At 39.5% G+C, this 19,200-nt stretch overlaps 1 protein-coding gene and 1 long non-coding RNA gene across 4 annotated transcripts; one reads left to right on the top strand and one right to left on the bottom strand.

The window, feature by feature from the left end:
- Positions 1-2,333: 2,333 nt before the first annotated feature.
- LOC116169515 lies at positions 2,334-2,824 on the top strand. The gene is made up of 2 exons (XR_004144974.1): positions 2,334-2,481; positions 2,535-2,824. It is a non-coding gene; the product is annotated as an uncharacterized LOC116169515 (long non-coding RNA).
- Positions 2,825-6,760: 3,936 nt separating this feature from the next.
- LOC116169556 (lipid storage droplets surface-binding protein 1-like) lies at positions 6,761-8,450 on the bottom strand. 3 transcript variants are annotated; one of them, XM_031485673.1, is made up of 4 exons: positions 8,303-8,450; positions 7,609-7,749; positions 7,368-7,553; positions 6,761-7,286 (listed from the first exon to the last, which is right to left on the bottom strand). In XM_031485673.1, exons 2-4 carry the CDS (start codon positions 7,741-7,743, stop codon positions 6,987-6,989), a joined length of 621 nt encoding a protein of 206 aa, XP_031341533.1. In that variant the 5' UTR covers positions 7,744-7,749; positions 8,303-8,450; the 3' UTR covers positions 6,761-6,986. The 3 variants fall into 3 exon arrangements, with proteins under 3 accessions (XP_031341533.1, XP_031341534.1, XP_031341532.1); XM_031485674.1 differs by lacking the exon at positions 8,303-8,450 and adding an exon at positions 7,800-7,958 and having other exon boundaries at positions 6,761-7,274; XM_031485672.1 differs by lacking the exon at positions 8,303-8,450 and adding an exon at positions 7,800-7,957.
- Between the last annotated feature and the right edge of the window lie 10,750 nt (positions 8,451-19,200).

Here is a 19,200-nt window from a genome sequence, read left to right as displayed (position 1 = left end):
GCTTGTTCATCCGCATCTTCGATGGCCTCTCCCACCTGTGACCTGTACAATGCCAAATGTTTCTTCAGGGTCCTTATTTTTGTGTCAATTTCCTATAAAGTGTAAACAGAAAAACGTTTGGTACTTGCCAGCAAAATTTCGTATAAATTATGAAGCCAATCATTTGGAATTAAGTACCTAACCTATCCTCACAACCCAAGTAAAATTTTATTTGCAACTAATAGAAATAGGTTATGTAGCATTTACATACATTTAACATCTTTTTATAAAGTCCCACTACATTACAAGATCCAACTCTGAAACCGGGTTGTGAACGAGGCTTGGGTACCCGCGGTTTATAAGGGTTCTATTTTTTAAAAGGTCACCAGGATCGGTGAAGATCCTACCACCTTAGGCTTAGTAGTAGTTTAAGATTTCGTTTAGGCGGTGCCGGACCAAGACAGCGGTGTCCATATACAGAGGGGATATACGGAAAATATTAAGACAGGGTCAAAGTGGAGGAATCGTAGTGGGAAGGGGGAAGATATGGGTCCTGGTTTACACTTGACGACACAGTAATCATGGCAACATAGGAAAAACAGATGAAGGAAATTGATGGGAAGAGAAGTGTCGAAAAATCGAAGATGATGAGATCTGGGAATGGGATACAAAGGAAAAGTGAGGTAGAATACGGTAGAGGGGGGAAAGGGTAGAGGAAAATGTAAATATTTAGGATGTCTGATGTAACAACAACGTACAAACAGCGGAGTTAAGAAAAAAAGGGAGAAGTGGAAATGAGACAGGTGTGGGGAATAGGAGAGAAGAAATTCAAAAACGATCAGTTCAGAATAAGAAAACACCTTTTTGATGGAATGAGAAGCGTGTTGATGTGTGGAACAGACAACGGACTTGTAGGGATGGATGGAATGGGATGAACTAGAAGGAATACAACGAAAGTATTACAAGTGGGTACTGGGTCTACACGGAAAGACACCAAATTACATATTAAGGTGCGTACAGACTTGAGCACGCACGCGAATGAGGCACTTCGAGCACATTGGAGCATGCAAGTGTGGACGTCCATCCCAGGCAGAACGAGCAGAGGAAAACTGCCTCGACCTATTCGTGGTGCGTGCTCGGAGCGATCCGCCCGCTGTCGGTCCATCAAAAAATTTTTAGGTTAGATAGGTTTGGCGGGAAAGTGTTTCATAACTAACCAAGAACCAAAAGTAACCGCAAGTAATCAGAACCGCGACTCGTGGTTCAGTGTTTTTTATTTGCGGTACGAACAGTTACTTTCTTCTTGAAAAAGTATTTGTGGTACCTAATCGTACTTAAAACTCTATATGTATATAGCATTGTTTATTTAGATATAAACTTATTATATCACGACGATTTCGCATAACCTATAGCTGACCTCACATTCAGTGATAACTGCAATCCGATTAGTCTAACCCTGGGTTTTATTTTATTATAATGTACCTAAAATAGAATTTTTGTTATTTTTTGTTTGAAGGAAATTCCATTTCGAAACAATTTTTTCTACAATTGTGATCGTCGCCCCAATTACACACAGGGGTTACAATTCTTTCCGCAGGTTATCAGTAACTTGCAAGCGATGAGGTTTAGCCCTGACTGGAAAATTGGAAAGTGCTAGCAATGAGTTTCTAACTGTGTAAGCACCAAGGAGTCAGATGTTAAATGCTACAAGGATCAGGAGTTTAAAAAATGCAAACAGTGTACAGGTGTAAGAGAGCAATGATGTGTAAGTGAACGTGGGCACTTTCAATTTATTGAGGTGGCTTTGTGCAGTATTTCCTTCAAGCTTAAATTGAATGTAGCAAAGAAACAATTGTTTTTATGTAAAATACGAGTATGTAGAGCACCACCTCCGCCTATAAGGGTTCATTATTATCACTTACACATCACTTCCCTCGTACATCTGCGCATTGTTTGCATTTTAATTCATATCTTATTTTTCTAGCATAGCATCTGTCCTCGGTGTCTTGGTGCTATTAGTCTTGCAGTCACCGAGGACTCGCAAAGTCTAAAGATTGCAACCACATTTCAGTACTGCAATTCATTTTATCAACCACTCCGAAAAGCAACTGCACACCCTAAACACCAAGGCCTTGTGTGTAAGCACCCCCTAAGTGTACCCTAAGTATATACTTGGTATGACACTTCCTATGTATTTTCTTCAATATTAAAACAGAATTCCTTAAAAAAATTATCTGTAACATTGCCAGATAATCGCCCCCGGTAAGTATTTGTTTTGGTTTTTCCGAAACTAAAAAAATTCTGACTGTGTTTATCTTTGAATCTGACGTCAACCATAATTAAGTATAAGTAGCGGACGAAGCAAATCTTCAAACATTGTCTGTAAAGCAACGATTACTAACAATATGAATTCTAAATTGTTCATTTTTGCCATATTGGCAGCTGCTTTGTTGGTATCTATATCCGCAGCACCAGCAATGAAAAAAGGAGACATCGTAGTAGGTAAGGGATTTGATTATTATATCAACAAAGCATTTATGTTTTTCCTTTTTCAGTTGTGGGTCGAAAACGTCGCGACGCTAATTGCTTTCACATTTCTGATGGATCTATCCAACCAAATGGGCCTGGTTGCCGCAATGTCGCATATCGACAGACATTACGTAAGGGGGAAGTTTTGTTAATGGACAGTGCAAACGAATTGAATCGAATCGCCCGCACTTATTGAAAATGTGTAAGAATATTGCCATATTGGTATTCCTGCTCTCTCGAGGGAGCTCACAATAATTGAAACATACATTACTTAATAATGTAAAATAAATACAATAAATAAAAGTACTTAAATCTGTTTCCATTTTAAGAGGCGCACACGGAGAACTCAAAACGTCTTTTCTCTTTATAAAACTCAATAATTGTTGTTGAGGACATGAGCGATCGTTACCCTATTCCAGACTTTCCTTTTTCCAAACTATCAGATCTTTTGTGGATTACTTGGAAGTGGCTCAAGATTGAGGGTATTCCTGAGTGGAAGGCTTACATGCGAGGATTGTATGGAGAAGAGTCTCCAGAGAAGAGCGCTGTACTGCCACTACCTACCATTAATAACTTCACCTCTTATTAGTGTACCACGCGATTTAGACAACCATGAAATACCAGTGCCAATGCCAACATTAGGAAATTAGACATACTACGTGACTTTTGACAAGCCACTTTACGTTAAGGCCCGTGAAATTGTAGCGTGTAAAGATTGGGTGGCTTTCACCTATTGATGTCGTATTTGGGATGCATTGGCCATAATTATAATGGCTGGCAGCAGTCGGAAAGAAGCTTTGCGCACTGTTTTTTCTACAAATTCATTAGACAAAATGCTGACTGGACATGCTCTTAACAAAGCAGGATGGAGACGACACCTGCTTGTATAAGTATAAGACTGTTTTGACTGAAATTATACTGAATACTCTACTAGAGGTATGAGATGAACAAAAGAGAGAAATCACCGAATTGTTGAAATGACAAACTCACTTACCTAATATGATGAAGCATCATGCTCAATTCGCCCCCCATGAACAAATGAAAACTGCACTTTTATCCTTGAAGGAAGAGTAAACGATACCATTCCAGTCGAGTGCACCAATGGCCTTCCAGTTGCAGACGACGCGACGCAAGCATGGGTGAAGATGAAAGTGACGACCCTAACAAGATGAATTCTTGATTAACAAACGACCCTGACACTTGAATGTTTAATTACATGCGTACAGATTGTAAAACGGCGCATGTATCGATCGGTACGCAAAAAGACAGAATGCGATAACAATGAAAAAAGAAGTTTAAAAAAATCCTGTAACCCGATCGGGCCCAATTGCGAATCTCAACCATCCGAGAACACACAGAGACGCATGAAAAGTTTCATCAAAATACATCCAGCCGTTTATTATTATTATTATTAAATCTAGACAATTTGCAGAGGAATTAGGTTCCTTTTATGCAAATTTTGCTATATTATATATCAAATCATCGTACTTAATTGGAATCAAGTAATTTCTTAAATTGATTGACACTTTGTGCTACTACGACTCGGTTGGGAAGTGAGTTCCATAAGTTAAAAACTCTGTTTGTTAAGAACTGCTGCCGAATTGTTGTTTTATAATTTTCTTTTGATAAGCTTATAGTTATGCCCTCTCAACCTCTGGTTATCAGCAATTTTAATAAAGTTTTGCAAATTTTCAGGGAATTGATCGTGACTAATTCTAAAAATTTGGATGAGGTCTGCCCTGTTCAGTCTATCGGTCGGTTTAGAAGAAGTTTAGTCACAAACACACGTACAGCAGAATTGTATTTATAAAGATGATCATAAGAATTATGGGATTGTGAATAAATCACGATTTTTTGAAATGTTTGCACCTTCTCGGTCCCATAACTACGAAAGTACTATGCGATCAAAAAGTTGCTGTCGTGGTTTTACGTAAGAAAAGCATAGAACCATTTTCATAGCAAATTTTGTTAGTTTTAAGTTTTATCTGAAGAAATTTTCGCTACGAGTAACAGTGCCGAGATACAAGCGAAAAACTAAAGCCTAGAAAGAGCTCCCCCTCCCTCGAGCTCACTCCCCACTCATAAGTGACCGATTTTGTGGTTCAACTTCAATGGTAGAGCGTTGGGCTATAAATCCGGAGGTCGGGTGTTCGAACCTGGATTGAGGTGAATTTTTCATCTGTGGCTGAGATGGAAATTACCTTGGACCAGTTCCGAGCATTCTACCGGCTACTCCGAATTAGGTTTTTCTGCAGTTTTCCTAATTCGTAAGGTACATATCGCAGTAGTATAGAACAACTTAAGACCGTCTGCAGAGGCACCTCTAAAACTTAGACACGAACAATTGTACCCATTTTTAAAACTCCGGGATTTTTTCCTTCGATTTGTCTAATTTTACCGGGCTGTAAATAGGCAAATGCTCACTTGAGCCTTGAATAGGTAATTACTCAATCCTTGAGCGAAAGCACGGCTTACGAAATGACTGTGAGCGAAAAGGGCGCTTCGCCGCTCCGCGCGCCCGCCGCGTAATAGAAAACATTTTGTCCACACACATCTCCCGACAAATTTAATTATTACGAGTATAAGTTATAATGCTGTTTCTCAAGTTGATTCAAGTTAATCTTTGAGGCCGTAATCCGTGCTCAAAAATTGCCGTTTTTAAGGTGTATTGTGTGTTGCCTAACGTATATGCATAAAAACCAAAGAGTAACCATAACACTCTTTGATAAAAACTGACAAGTTTATAGAGATTGAATTTTGAAAGGGACAGTAACCAGAGTACTAAAAAGATTGATATTCCTTTTTTGCATCTCCAACAAATGCATCAGCGGCTCTTTTAATATAAAGTTGCGGCTCTCCGTTTTTTAAAGAAATTCGTCTTTTTAATGAATCTTATTTGTTTACGAAATCAAAAGTACAATTGCAGCAAATAATTATCCAATTTGTGACATTTGTTTATTTTCTGGTATTCTATTGTTTTTTTTTATTATATTATATTATAATTAATGAGTAGGTACTTTTGTGAAAAATATTGAATAACATAAAAACTGCGGGGTTTAAGCACAGGGCATCCCTTATAAACATTGAAGAGAACACAAAAGACAACGAATAGCGAAATAAAATAGTAGTAGTTCCAAATGAAAAAGAATAGTTATAGCACTTTGAACAAATGGCATTGAAACAAGTAAATATGCAGGATGTTCTATTTAAAAAGATCAGTTATTTATTAGCATCGTAAAAATGGGACACCCTGTACATTCAAAAATAATTTCTGTAGATCCGCAACCACCAATATTTTATTACTTACTAGGTATCAGCTATGTAGGAAAAACCGACGCACTGCTGCAGGACCCTGTATATAGCCAAATACTATAACATTGAATCCAAAATTTGTTGTGGCTCTTTAAAAAATGGGAAATTTTTTAAATTGTAATTTTTGGCTCTTATCCGTTTCAATAGGTGCCGACCCTTGCCCTAGTAGAACAGGAAAATAAGGAATAAAGTTGTAGATTCTTGCAAACCGTTCGTATCGAAGTGCGGTTTTCGGCATAGTGTTCAGAAAAATACGAAGAAAAATGTTGAACAATATTGGTTGAGCCATTTTTGAAAATTCCATAAGGGTTGCGAAAATGCATTTATTAGTGCATAAAAATTATGAGCATATATGAATTGCCGGAAAAATCGCTTAGACATCATTACTCCGTGAGTCCAGATCTGCCCTTGAAATTGCCCTGAGATCCATAGGGGTAGAGGTACGAGAGTTCCGGGAGGTACAGTGGTGTGAAAAGTTGACCGTACCTAGAAATTTCTCGGAAATCGTTACTCGGGTATTTTCGCGGTCGCAAAGTCCAGGTCGATTTAGTAAAAAAATGCCAATTGCCCGCGTAACGATTTCCAAGCAATTTCTCACCCACCACGATTTATTCCTCATTCCACTGTATCTCCATAGCGCCACCCGTGGCAATGTAAGGGGCAGATATGGACTCGACGACCGCGAATTCCTCCCAGTAACGATTACTCCTGCTTTTCATATGTGATTATAATTTGGCATTTTTTACACCCCTTACGCAATTTTCAGAAAAAGGCTCATAGCACAATATTTTTCTTCATTTTTTTAAACTGCATTTTGATACGGACTGTTTGCAAAAATTTACAACTTTTGGGGAAAATGGTTCTAATTTCCCTGGTATAGCTAGCAGATGGTTTCCCAAGTGAATAATAACATCACATTGACAGTTAAAACGTAATAATCTTATAAGTTACATGGTATATATTTGAAAGAATTAATTACACGATGCTAGAGTACATCATATAAAAATTACTTCAATATTCTTCATTCAGTAGAAAACTACGATACATAAAATATTAACATAATAATATAAAAGTACCTAAACAGTCTCATGACAGTACTAACAAAATACAATAACAATAATTATAAATAATGATAAATAGTGAGGATGCGACGAGATAATGATTATTTATGAGGAATGAATGGACTGCTCCTGGTGCTCCAAGCACTCGTCGCATTCGAGTGATTTTTCTTCTTTTCGTTGTGGTTCTGATGACTTTATATGAAGCATTTCCTCAACTCTGTGTTTTAAGGCGCAAGCCGTCTCCATAGCGGGCTGTACGAAGGGCTCGGCCAGCTTCACTGCCGGTTCCATGACTTGTAAGGCGACGTGTACGGCTGGTTCCATGACGTCCCGTGCCGTTTGGATGGCAGGTTGCAGTTTATCATTGACGTAACCCTTTGTGGAGGTGTACATCTGAAATAATACCTGAAATGTATTCATTAGCTATCGCATGCAAGCAAATGGTGTGCCGAGTAGTAGCAAAAAAAACTGGAAAAGTGCGCTTACCTCGCCTGGAGGAAGCTTAACCGCCGGTATCTTTTCTTCAACGTAATCGAGTCCGGAGCAAAGTAAACCGTCCATTTTCTTAATGGGACCTTCAAATTGATTCACAACCGGCGTACTGATTTCTATCGCCTTTTGTACTGTGGATTCGGCCGTTGAAAAGGTCCAGTTGGTGACGTTGTTGTAATCCTAGAATTCCCATAAATTAGAATCAACGTGCGATGAAGTTGAGGAAATAAATTACCTTCACTTTCTCGTAGATAGTCGTAGCGACCTGCACCGTCTGTTCAATGGCGGGAATGTGTGCAATTCGATCAATCGACTCCATTTGCGTTAACGCGTTGAGAGTGGTATTTTGATTTACTTCGCTTGGAGACATTTTAAACTGAAAATAAATTGGAGGTTATTAACGAGAAATGAAAACGATGAGCTTACTGTGACTTAAATATGGACTTCACAGAAACACGTTAAAATTGCAGAAATGGAAAAATTAGACTGATTTGTGGCGACCAGATTGGGTGGACTATTGAATTTGAAAAGAAAGGGAAAAATTATCACTTGAAATAAGAATGCAACAACCATGCCTGTGGCGTGTACCTATCTGTAAGATACGATATTGGTTGAGGTCAAATATCAAATACCTAGACGTTACGATTTTGAATAGATAAGGATAACTTTGATTAATAACGACCAAAATAGCTACGATCTTTATTTGAATGCATGACGTTGCGTTTTTGCAACACTTATTGGAAATTCCTATTCGAAAATCTCTTAATCGACTAGGCAACATATTAAAGGCATGCGGTAATGGTAAAGCCTACGTGCACAATGAAGCATCCAACCAAGCGGAATGAGTACCAAAACATTAAAATCATATTCAATTAATCATGGTTCTAACATAATTTCTCATTAAAGAATTGGTAGTTATAGTTACTTACATTCTTGTTTTATAAAAATATACTCGCACTGAACTGAATGTAGAACACAAATTTACGACAGATAACACTATTTAACCGCACAGTACTTATAATTAGTTTATATAGTATTGGGAAGAAGGGGAATACACGTGATTCGGCGACTCATTTTTTCACTTGAACTTGGAACTTAGAGAGGTAGTTGAACTTTGGCTCTCACTGGTTGAAAATAGAACGCTGTTCCTATTAACTTTCCAATTTTCAGATTGCGTCAATTTGTCAATTGGGAATCGTATTTTTTAATTGACCGAACCAAGTGAATCCGCGGTGTTTAGGACTAAAAAATTGGCATGAAACCTGTAAGTAAAATGGAAACTTTCAGAACGGAAGGAACTTCCTTGCGCTTCACCAACTTGAATAGGAAATTAACGATCAGTGGCATAAGTTTCTAATACACCGGATTTTATTTCCTTTTCCGGTATTCTCATGTCCTTAGACTAAGCATTATTTACGTAAACTTGTCAATTGTGTGCAGCATAATATTCATCTTGGTATATTCGCCTCACGGACTCGGTAACCGTCCCCCAAATATTTCGGAATATAATTATTAATTAGCCTCTCTCCCCTGTGAGATATATGTAAAGATTATGGGCGCCAGGTAAGTTCGCTTTCTGGAGAGAATGCAATTTTCTTTTGCAGTTCCGGGCCGTAGCCAGATTAATAATTACTATGAACGGACCAATAGGTAAATCTACAGAGCGGGCGGGCGAAATAATAATTTACCGTGTCTCGCGCAAATACCACCCGCTGTAGAAATTCGTTTTTCTCGAAAAATACCGTTCGCATAACAAATATAAATTGTGCACAACTCTTGTGCAGATAAAGCGCATTTTTTTAAAACCGAGATAGCTTAGGAAATGATTGGTTTATAAGGAGAGGAGGCTCTTCACACATAAACATTTAAAGACCGCCTGGAATACATTCAAAATCCTCCGACACTCCATCCTGCAGATATTTGCACTGAAAGCTTCGACTTCACCAATAGATATGTCTCGTATAGTCTAGTCGATTCATTTTGCCTGTGAGGGTACTATCCTCCGACAAACCGTTTTCGAGATATTCGCTCTTAAAGTTTTGAAATCACCAATGGATATATTTCTTCCAGACGTCCCAATCGCCATTTGTGAGTACCCTCTTCCGACAATCCGTTCTGGAGATATAAGTGAATATATCCGATCACGATAAGGGGTCGAGGAGGAGGACTGGTTGGTAGTAATCAATTCCTTTGGTTGAGACCTTCTCCTCCTCCAAACCCCTCTTTTGATAAGGGGTCACAAAGTCAGCAGTAGTTGGTATAGAAAAAGGTTCCTTTCGTTGAGACGTTTAATTAGAATACCATGAAAGTTGAAAGATAAAGATCTCGAAAAAGAGTCGCGCGGCAAAGTTATAGTTTGTACAAACCAATTTATTTCGATGAGACCTTTCATTAGAATACCATGAAGGGTAGAACGTGTGTTTACCCCCTCCCCTTTTTTTAAGTTTAACTTGACACCACCATAGAGTACTCTATGGCACCACTAAAGGCATGCGTATGCAAAATCTGAGACCAATTGGTTGTCGTACGCAAAAGTTATGCACGTTTTACTTTCAAAAACAGCATCTCAGGAAATTATTCATGGGGAGCCACCCCTTTAAGAGCCACCCCGTCTGGCACACCTTCAAGGTAGCTACCTACTGCAAAAAATTCCAGGACTAGGAAGTAGGACCATTCCCCTAGAAGTACTTCAAAACGGTACAGAAGTGGATCCGGACGGACGGACGGACAAAACGCAAAAAATAGCACTTTTTTTTAATTCTTAAAAAAATACGATAAAAAATTCGTTAAGCCGCTTGTGAGCAAGAGGCGAAGAGTGCACTTTCAAATTTTCGGTTTAGTTCTGGAGTCCTTGTGACTCAGACAGACATCAAGAGAGCAAAAGTGCACTTTTTATTTTTTTAAAGTGAAAGTGCAATAAAAATTATCATTTTGCGGGTGTAGCGTCGCCGATTCATGAAAAATTTTCCGGGTTTTGTTAAAGGAATGTATGTTTATAATATTATTTCTGTTTGGAGTCACAAATAACCAAAATAGCAATTGAGTAACAAAGTATGATAATTTATATAGGTGAATTCATTTATCGGGATGCATAGGGCAACTGATAGAGCATTACATAATCGACAAAATTCTTGACTAAGTATGTACTTTGGAACGCTTCTGAGAAATTCTCAGTAAATTAGTTATACGTAACAGATTATCCAACATGTTAAAGTAACCGTCCACAAATTTTTACAGTCAATATTTCACAAACCGCACAATTTTCCATTCTATTTCTATCAACTTAGACTTTGGCCTGTGGAGTTAGCGTTAGTCACCAATTATCCAGTTATGAACGTAACATTACTTAGAATTACTCATCCCGCGTAGCTAGTGCACATGTACTAATAGTAATAGCACAGAGTAATACTGTGTACTTACTATATCCTTAGATCATAAATATGTATGATTTAAGGGGCTACCCGGCGGCACGGCACAACCAGAGGCGTATCTAAGGTGGGGTAGGCAGGGCACGTGCCCTGGGCGCCGTTCAAAAAGGAGTGCTAAAATCACCGATTATTAAATTTAAATATCAAAATACACCCCAATAAACGACATCATATCAAACAATCCTATGGACGAGCCATAAACCTAACACAAGCGTGTCGGGTGTTGTCAAACATTCTCGAATCTCGAGCTCGCGGCATTTTGTGCGCTAGCCCAGTTGGTGGCATGTCACCCCCACATATTCTACAGCACTTGGGGTGTGATCCAGAAGAGTTCAGCGCTAGCGCGGGCATGAGCCCCCCCCCTCCCCCCCATCCTCTCCTTATGACTGTTCGACGCGCACAAAGAGACGTTTTGTTTTAGATGAAAGATAGCCATAGATTTGTATTTTCCTTAACTCCTTTAGGGGGTAAATGTACTTTCAAATTCATCTTTATGGATTACTGAGAAGATGTTGTCTCATTTAATTTCGTACGGCCTTTAGCTGCTTTGGATTAGTTTTCAATTGTACCGCTAACATAATCAGGTGCGAGGTCAACTTCATTTGGTTTCTAAAGATGATCTATTCCTATAAATTTTGATGTTGGATACTTCATAAAATCTGGAAGAACATACAACAAAGAAAATGAGCAGCCATATCGCTGCCATTTGTTAAACCACCAGAAGTGACGTTATGGCACCCGTCCGCCATTTTGTGGAAACTCTCTTATCGAGATTAATGTCTACGTAAAATTCATGTCATTCAACAAAAAGTATTGGATTCAAATTTGAACTGTGTAGTTTTGTCAAGTTTTGCAATGCTCCAATTCAAAAATCACTTTTTTTAGTTATTCAAGTATTCGAAGTACTCGAAATCAATGTCCTTTGCTTATTTAATTTTATTGTTTATTCGAGATGTTCCTTCAAAATAATTTTTGTTTTGTATTAAGGTCACTTTATGTTTAATTAGAGTACAACTACTTCAGTCTATGCCCAAGTGAATGCATGTTTCAGGTGATGGTATGAATAGTGCTTTCATAAAGTTCTAAGAAAGTCGATCATTTGGGGCCGTATCCGTATTAATCCTACCTTATTAGGAAAATTTGGCTTCGAAGTGCGTTTTGTACCTAATGGTACAAATATTTTGTTTATTTTTTTCACGATCACCTGTAGATATACATTTTACGCGGAATTTCTGAACTTTCAAACGAATATGTTTTGTTTGTCTATATTAATGTAACGGAAATGCTCCAGACATGACGTCGCCTTTGGCGCTCTGGAATTTTCTACGCGCGCGATAGTAGGAACATTCGAGAATGTACTGGACTTACATTGCCTGCGTGTATAAATGGTTGCGGACCGAACATCGCGGCAGTCTACTATCGAACGAGATCGAGTACGGACGAAACATAGAGCGCGAAAAGCTGATATAAATTGCGAAGTGTGTGATATAAATAATCGATATAAATTGTACGGATTTTATAGTGTTTTAGTTTTGTTTAATAAATATTGATATAAATCGAACCCGAATTTATAAATAACGTTACATTGGTGTCAGAAGTGGGATTAATTAAATTAATTAAAAGTAAGATTAAATTAAGTGCTTGTGCTTGTGTATGCCTGTAACAAGATCTGCTGCCGCTAAAATGGAAGAAACGATGCTCAATTTGCTCCAGCAAATCCAAAATGGCCAACAGGTGATGCAACAAGAAATGAAAAGCAACCAAGAGAAGTTCGAGAAGTTGGAAGAAAATTCTAGAAATTTTGAAGAGAAGTTCGAGAAAATGGAAGAAAATTCTAGAAATATTCAAGAGAAGTTCGAGAAGATGGAGGAAAATTCTAGAAAGATTAATGAAGAAAATTCTAGAAATATTCAAGAGAAGTTTGAGAAGTTGGAAGAAAATTCTAGAAAGATTAATGAAGAAAATTATAGAAATATTCAAGAGAAGTTCGAAGAAAATTCTAGAAATTTTGAAGAGAAGTTCGAGAAAATGGAAGAAAATTCCAGAAATATTCAAGAGAAATTCGGGAAGATGGAGGAAAATTCTAGAAAGATTATCGAAGAAGTTGAAGAAAAAGTTGAAGATAGAATTACGGAAGTTTCCAAAACATTTAAAGCAACATTCGTCGAGATTGAGCACAAGTATGAAGAGCTGCGCGAGCAATTCTTGCGACTGAGTACGGAAGAGCGTACTAGTAGTGCCCCAGATGAATTACTGATGGACCGTCTTCTTGAGGTGCCACAGTCTACTCATTACAAGAAGGTCGACCCAGAAACAAATACGAGAGTAGAAGGCGACGTTCAGCAAGCCCGAATAAAGCCACCTACTTTTGATGGTAAGATTCCTTGGACCACGTACGTTCGACAGTTTGAAGCAGCGGCTGCGGCAAATAAATGGACTCTTCAAGACAAAACTACAGCCTTGATTCTTGCTCTGAGAGGAGATGCTCTGGATGTGTTGCGAACTATCCCCGAGGATCAACAGAACTTCCAACAAATAGTAGCGCGACTCGAAATGCGATATGGCGATAAACACCTTCAGCAAGTTTACTATGCCCAAGTCAAGAACCGAATGCAGAAATCTGGAGAAAGTTTGCAGGAACTTGAAGCGGACATCGCTAGACTGATTCGATTGGCATACCCTACGGCACCGGAGAGCTTTCTTGATCAACTTGCTGTACAAACATTTATCGATGCCGTTCGTGATGGAGATGCCCAGCAGGCTTTGAGACTGGCTAGGCACGACAAAATTGAGAAAGCTTTGGCCCATGCGTTAGAATTCGAAGCCGCCAAGAAAGCTAGTCATGGAAGTGCGCGAGTAGGTATGGTGGAACCTCGCAGTGACAGCCGGGTAAGAACCATCGAAGAGGAAGGTGGTTCTGAAAGTTTTGAAGAAAAGGTCAGTAAAGTAGTGGTAGAAAAGGTCAGTAAAGTAATGGAAGAAAAGGTCAATAAAGCAATACAGTCACTGGCAAAGAAACGTGAACCACGATGTTGGAATTGCGGCGAGATTGAACACGTTCGCCGCAACTGCCAAAAACCATTACAGCAATCGGAAAACTAAGAAAGGTCGACAGGAAGGGGCTATCGTCGACCTGCAGAAACAAAGCCCCGATCTTCACTGTAAATATTACGTCGTCTGGAAAAGTTCTGAGTCTGTACATCGACGGCCGAGTTAATGGAGAAGACAGATCCTTGCTGGTAGACACAGGTGCAACAAGAACTATTGCAAGACCAGAGTTATTGAAGAATCATTCTCGGATCTCATCTTCGACCGGGCAGTTAAAAACAGCAACTGGTGAAAGAATAAAAACGCACGGAGAAATACAAATGTCTGTCACCATCGGAAAGACCCCCATCAATTACCAGGTGCTAATTGCTGATATTTCTGATCAATTCATCTTGGGGATGGATCTTCTTAAGAAACTCGGAGCTGTGTTAGACGTGAAAAAGGGCGTGTTAAAGGTCGGCGATGAAGAATTCCCTTTCCATGAAGACAAAGAAGATGTCATCCGCCTGTTAACCACTCATGACGTCATTATACCCGGACTTAGTGAAAAAATTATAATGACCACTTTAGATGGATATGGTCGCCAGGGAAGCCTACGGATAGTCGAAGCACTAAACCAAAAGGAATTTCTAGTGACTAGGGCTCTGGTAAAAGTTCAAAATGGCGTTCCGATTCGAATTATGAATTTGAAAGATAGTCCTGTTAAGCTAAGCAAACGAACTGCTGTTGGACAGTGTGTGCCCATCTCGGCTATTCGCTCTGTGAAATCGGAAAATCTATCTAAAGGAAAGTATCCAAGAGAGCTGATAGATATGGTCATTAAGAACACTCCAGATTTTGACAATAGACAACGACAAAAGGTGAAAAATATGCTTGTGGAATTCCGAGATGTGTTCGCGGTAAACGACCAGGACAAGGGCAAGACAAGCATAGTCACCCATAAAATAAATACTGGCAATTCCCAACCGATTAGACAACAGCCAAGGCGACTCCCCTTGGCTAAACGAGACGAAGCTGAGGAGATTATTAGAGACATGAGAAAACAAGGTGTCATCGAGCCATCGAATAGTCCTTGGTCATCACCGATAGTGCTTGTAAAGAAGAAGGATGGCTCCACAAGATTTTGCGTTGACTACCGTCTATTAAATTCGGTCACCAAGAAAGATAGCTATCCACTGCCAAGAATAGACGACACCTTGGACACTCTATCTGGAGCCCAATGGTTTTCCACACTCGACCTAAAGAGTGGTTATTGGCAAGTGGGGATGGAATCGACAGACCGAGAGAAGACCGCGTTTTCTATAGGCTCTGGACTTTGGCAATTCACAGTAATGCCTTTTGGATTGTGTAATGCCCCCGCGACGTTTGAGAGACTTATGGAAGCAGTTCTAAGGGGACTAACGTGGCAGACATGTCTGGTATATTTGGATGATGTAATTGTCGTAGGAAAAACTTTTGAAGAACACCTAAAGAACCTGAGAGAGGTGTTGGACGATTACGAGAGGCCAATTTAAAACTAAGTCCCAAGAAATGCTTTATGTTCCAAAAAGAAGTTAAATATTTGGGGCACATCGTATCTCGTGATGGTGTTACAGCTGACCCAGAGAAGATTCTAGCGATTCAAGAGTGGCCGATTCCTGAGAACAGGCACGAGATTCGAAGTTTCCTCGGTTTGTGCACCTATTATAGACGATTCGTGAAAGGATTTGCCAACATTGCCAAACCATTAATAAAGTTGACAGAAGAAGGCAATGAGTACGAATGGAGTGAAGACTGTCAAAGAGCTTTCGAACATCTCCGGCAAGCTCTTACTAGCGCACCTATCCTTGGCTACCCCAGAAATGAAGGAAAGTTTGTGCTAGATACCGATGCCAGTAACACCGCCATTGGAGCTGTTCTCTCTCAATTGCAAGACGGACAGGAAAGAGTCATTGCCTATTTCAGCAAAGTACTGTCGAAACCCGAGAGGAATTATTGTGTGACTAGGCGAGAGCTCCTGGGTGTGGTAAAGGCATGCGAACATTTCCATAAGTACCTTTACGGCCGCAAGTTCCTGATAAGGACAGATCATGCAGCGCTAAAGTGGCTCTTGCAGTTCCGAAACCCAGAAGGACAGGTGGCAAGATGGTTAGAACGTCTTCAGGAATATGACTACGACATTGAACACAGGGCTGGAAAAGTTCACAATAATGCAGACGCTTTGTCAAGAAGACCGTGCAAGGACAACTGCACACATTGTTCTAAAATAGAAGACAAGATTGGCCATCTGCGACGAACAACTGTAGAGAGTGAGGAGTGGAAGCCAAGCGAAATCAAAACGGCCCAAGAAAACGACCCAAGTATAAAAACTGTTCCTGAATTGGATGCGCCACGGACAAAGACCAGACTGGCAAGACATTAGTGCCACAAGTCCTGAAGTAAAGAGTTATTGGGGTGGCCAATGGAATAGCCTGACTCTGAAAGACAACCTGTTGTATAGGACCCTTGAAAGTGAAGATGGCACCGAATCGACGCTGCAATTAGTAGTACCTAGAAACAAAGTGTCGGAAGTATTGCGAAAATTGCATGACGGCGCTTCCGGAGGACACTTTGGTATTACGAAAACGTTGCAAAGGGTACGTGAGCGATTCTATTGGGTCAACCGTAAAGAAGATGTCCGGCGATGGTGTCAAAAATGTGAGTTATGTGCTACTGGAAACGGACCAGTTTCCAAGAAGAAGGCACCCATGAGGCAGTATAACGTTGGTAGTCCGATGGAACGAGTTGCTATCGATATCGCAGGACCGTTTCCTGAGACAGATGGCGGAAATAAATATATCCTAGTCGCTATGGATTAATTCACAAAGTGGACTGAAGCTTACGCCATTCCAAACCAAGAGGCAGCAACAGTTGCAGAAGTGTTGGTAAAGGAGTTCTTTACACGTTTTGGTGTTCCTATAGAAATCCATTCAGACCAAGGAAGGAACTTTGAATCGGCTTTGTTCCAAGATGTTTGTCGATTGGTAGGAGCCAATAAAACCAGAACAACACCTTTGCATCCTCAGTCAGATGGAATGGTGGAGAGAATGAATCGAACGATGGGTAAATATCTTTCAAAAGTCGTGGCAGAACATCAGAAAAATTGGGACCAGTACCTCCACCTGTTCCTTATGGCATATCGATCAGCCGTCAACGAGACCACGGGTCAGACTCCTGCCTGCCTTATGTTGGGTCGTGAACTACGCCTTCCATGTGATCTCGAGTTTGGGCGTAAACCCCATGAAGAATATGTCGCAGGTGAAAATTATGTTGACCAACTAAAGGCGAAGATGAACGATATTCACGACTTGGCTAGAAGTCATATTCAGATTGCCAGCGATCGCATGAAAAATCAATACAACCTCCGCTCGGCCAATGAAACTTTTGAAGCTGGAGATCTGGTATGGCTGCACAATCCACAGAGACGAAGGGGTCTTTCTCCCAAGCTACAAAGACAATGGGAAGGTCCGTATGAGGTGATCAAGAAAATAAATGACGTGATATATCGTATCAGAATGAACCACCGGAAACCGAAAGTTGTCCACATTAATCGACTCGCACGATATGCCGGATCCAACAACAACGAAGAAGTTAGAGGTATTCGAGAAGAGGAACGCAGCTTTGGGATCGAGCCAAACTTTAACGATTTTATGTCAAATTACGCCCAGCGGAAGAAAGCTCGATTTGGCGTTACTCAGGAAATTTGTCAAAATATTTTTGAGCTTCCGGTTAACGTTTCCATCGCCCATTGTGTCGCCGAAGACCTTCGCATGAGTAGAGGTATAGCTTCCGTATTCCGGAAAAGATTTGGAAGAATAGACGAGTTGTTAAAGCAAAGACCACGAGTGGGTAAAGTACTGCGCTTGGAAGATAGTCAACGCTCTTTGTTCTACTTGGTTTCAAAGAAAACGTCAGAAGGCAAACCCACCTATGAAAACCTCTGGTCTGCTTTAAAAAACTTAAAGAAACTCATGGCATACTATGACATAAATAGCTTGGCGATCCCGAAGATTGGATGTGGTTTAGATGGGTTGGACTGGAAGATAGTGCGAACCATGATCGAAGTGATTTTTAGAAACACTAACGTTCGAATTACAGTATGCTGCTTCAACCCACAGGGGACGACCCTCCGCAAAACTGTGGACTGTTACTTTTTCAAGAAAGGTGTTTGTCGAGCAGGCTCTGACTGCAGATTCCGACACGAGGCATTAAAAAGTAATACTAACGCAGTTTCTGAACGAGACGTCCAGAATTAAGAAGGGGGCAGTGTAACGGAAATGCTCCAGATATGACGTCGCCTTTGGCGCTCTGGAATTTTCTACGCGCGCGATAGTAGGAACATTCGAGAATGTACTGGACTTACATTGCTTGCGTGTATAAATGGTTGCGGACCGAACATCGCGGCAGTCTACTACCGAACGAGTACGTAAACATCGAGCGCGGAAATCTGATAAATTGCGAAGTGTGAGTGATATAAATAATCGATATAAATTGTACGGATTTTATAGTGTTTTAGTTCTGTTTAATAAATATTGATATAAATCGAACCCGAATATATAAATAACGTTACATTAATGTTAAATTTACAAGTTGCTTACTTTTGCACAGATAATATACGTAAATTTGGGCTAACATATTTCATTTAATTAACTTAAATTTGGTTAAATTTACACCTGAATATATAATTTAAAATGTTTTCGCATTGCATCCACCTTTAATTTTAAATTCGTTATAGGTGAATTTAAGCATCTATTTAAAGTTTACTTTGAGGATGTACGTATTGATCCTTTATCCCAAACAGTAGTCACATCTATGGTTACTTATGGTGTTTTTCTACAATATTATGTAGTGAAATAGGCCAAAAATGGCTATTTTATATATTTTTATGTAGAATCCAGTGTCGTAGTCAAAAATATTGTTTGGATCACCGTTCCTGAGATTTGACCCAATGTTGTTATTTTTTAATTTAACACTGTGTATATTTTAACGTCAATGTTGTGCATTTTTTTCTGATTACATGGGTGTACATAACATATACTTTTTTTTATATGATTGTATATTGCAATATATCATATTTTTCAAAATGTTAAAATGACATGCGTCTACCGTCAGCGATTTTTATTGATTGGTTTTAGTTACAAGGGATGCAATAAACAAAACAAAATCTCTATGAATCCATGACCTTCTATTTAAAAACAGGAAAAACTAAGGTTTTGTTTTTGGTTCACGGCTAAAATTTAAAAAAAAAGTATAGGTCGTGATACATCTGTGTACTAAAAAAAAGAATGCAAAAAAATTATGGTAAGATATACAGGGCGTTGCAATAAAAGAAT

Source organism: Photinus pyralis, unplaced genomic scaffold (genome assembly GCF_008802855.1).
Source record: "Photinus pyralis isolate 1611_PpyrPB1 unplaced genomic scaffold, Ppyr1.3 Ppyr1.4_LG4, whole genome shotgun sequence".
In the NCBI taxonomy this organism is placed as follows: Eukaryota; Metazoa; Arthropoda; class Insecta; order Coleoptera; family Lampyridae; genus Photinus; species Photinus pyralis.
Note: the sequence above shows the minus strand (reverse complement) of the source record. Positions and strands in the feature narration are given on the sequence as shown.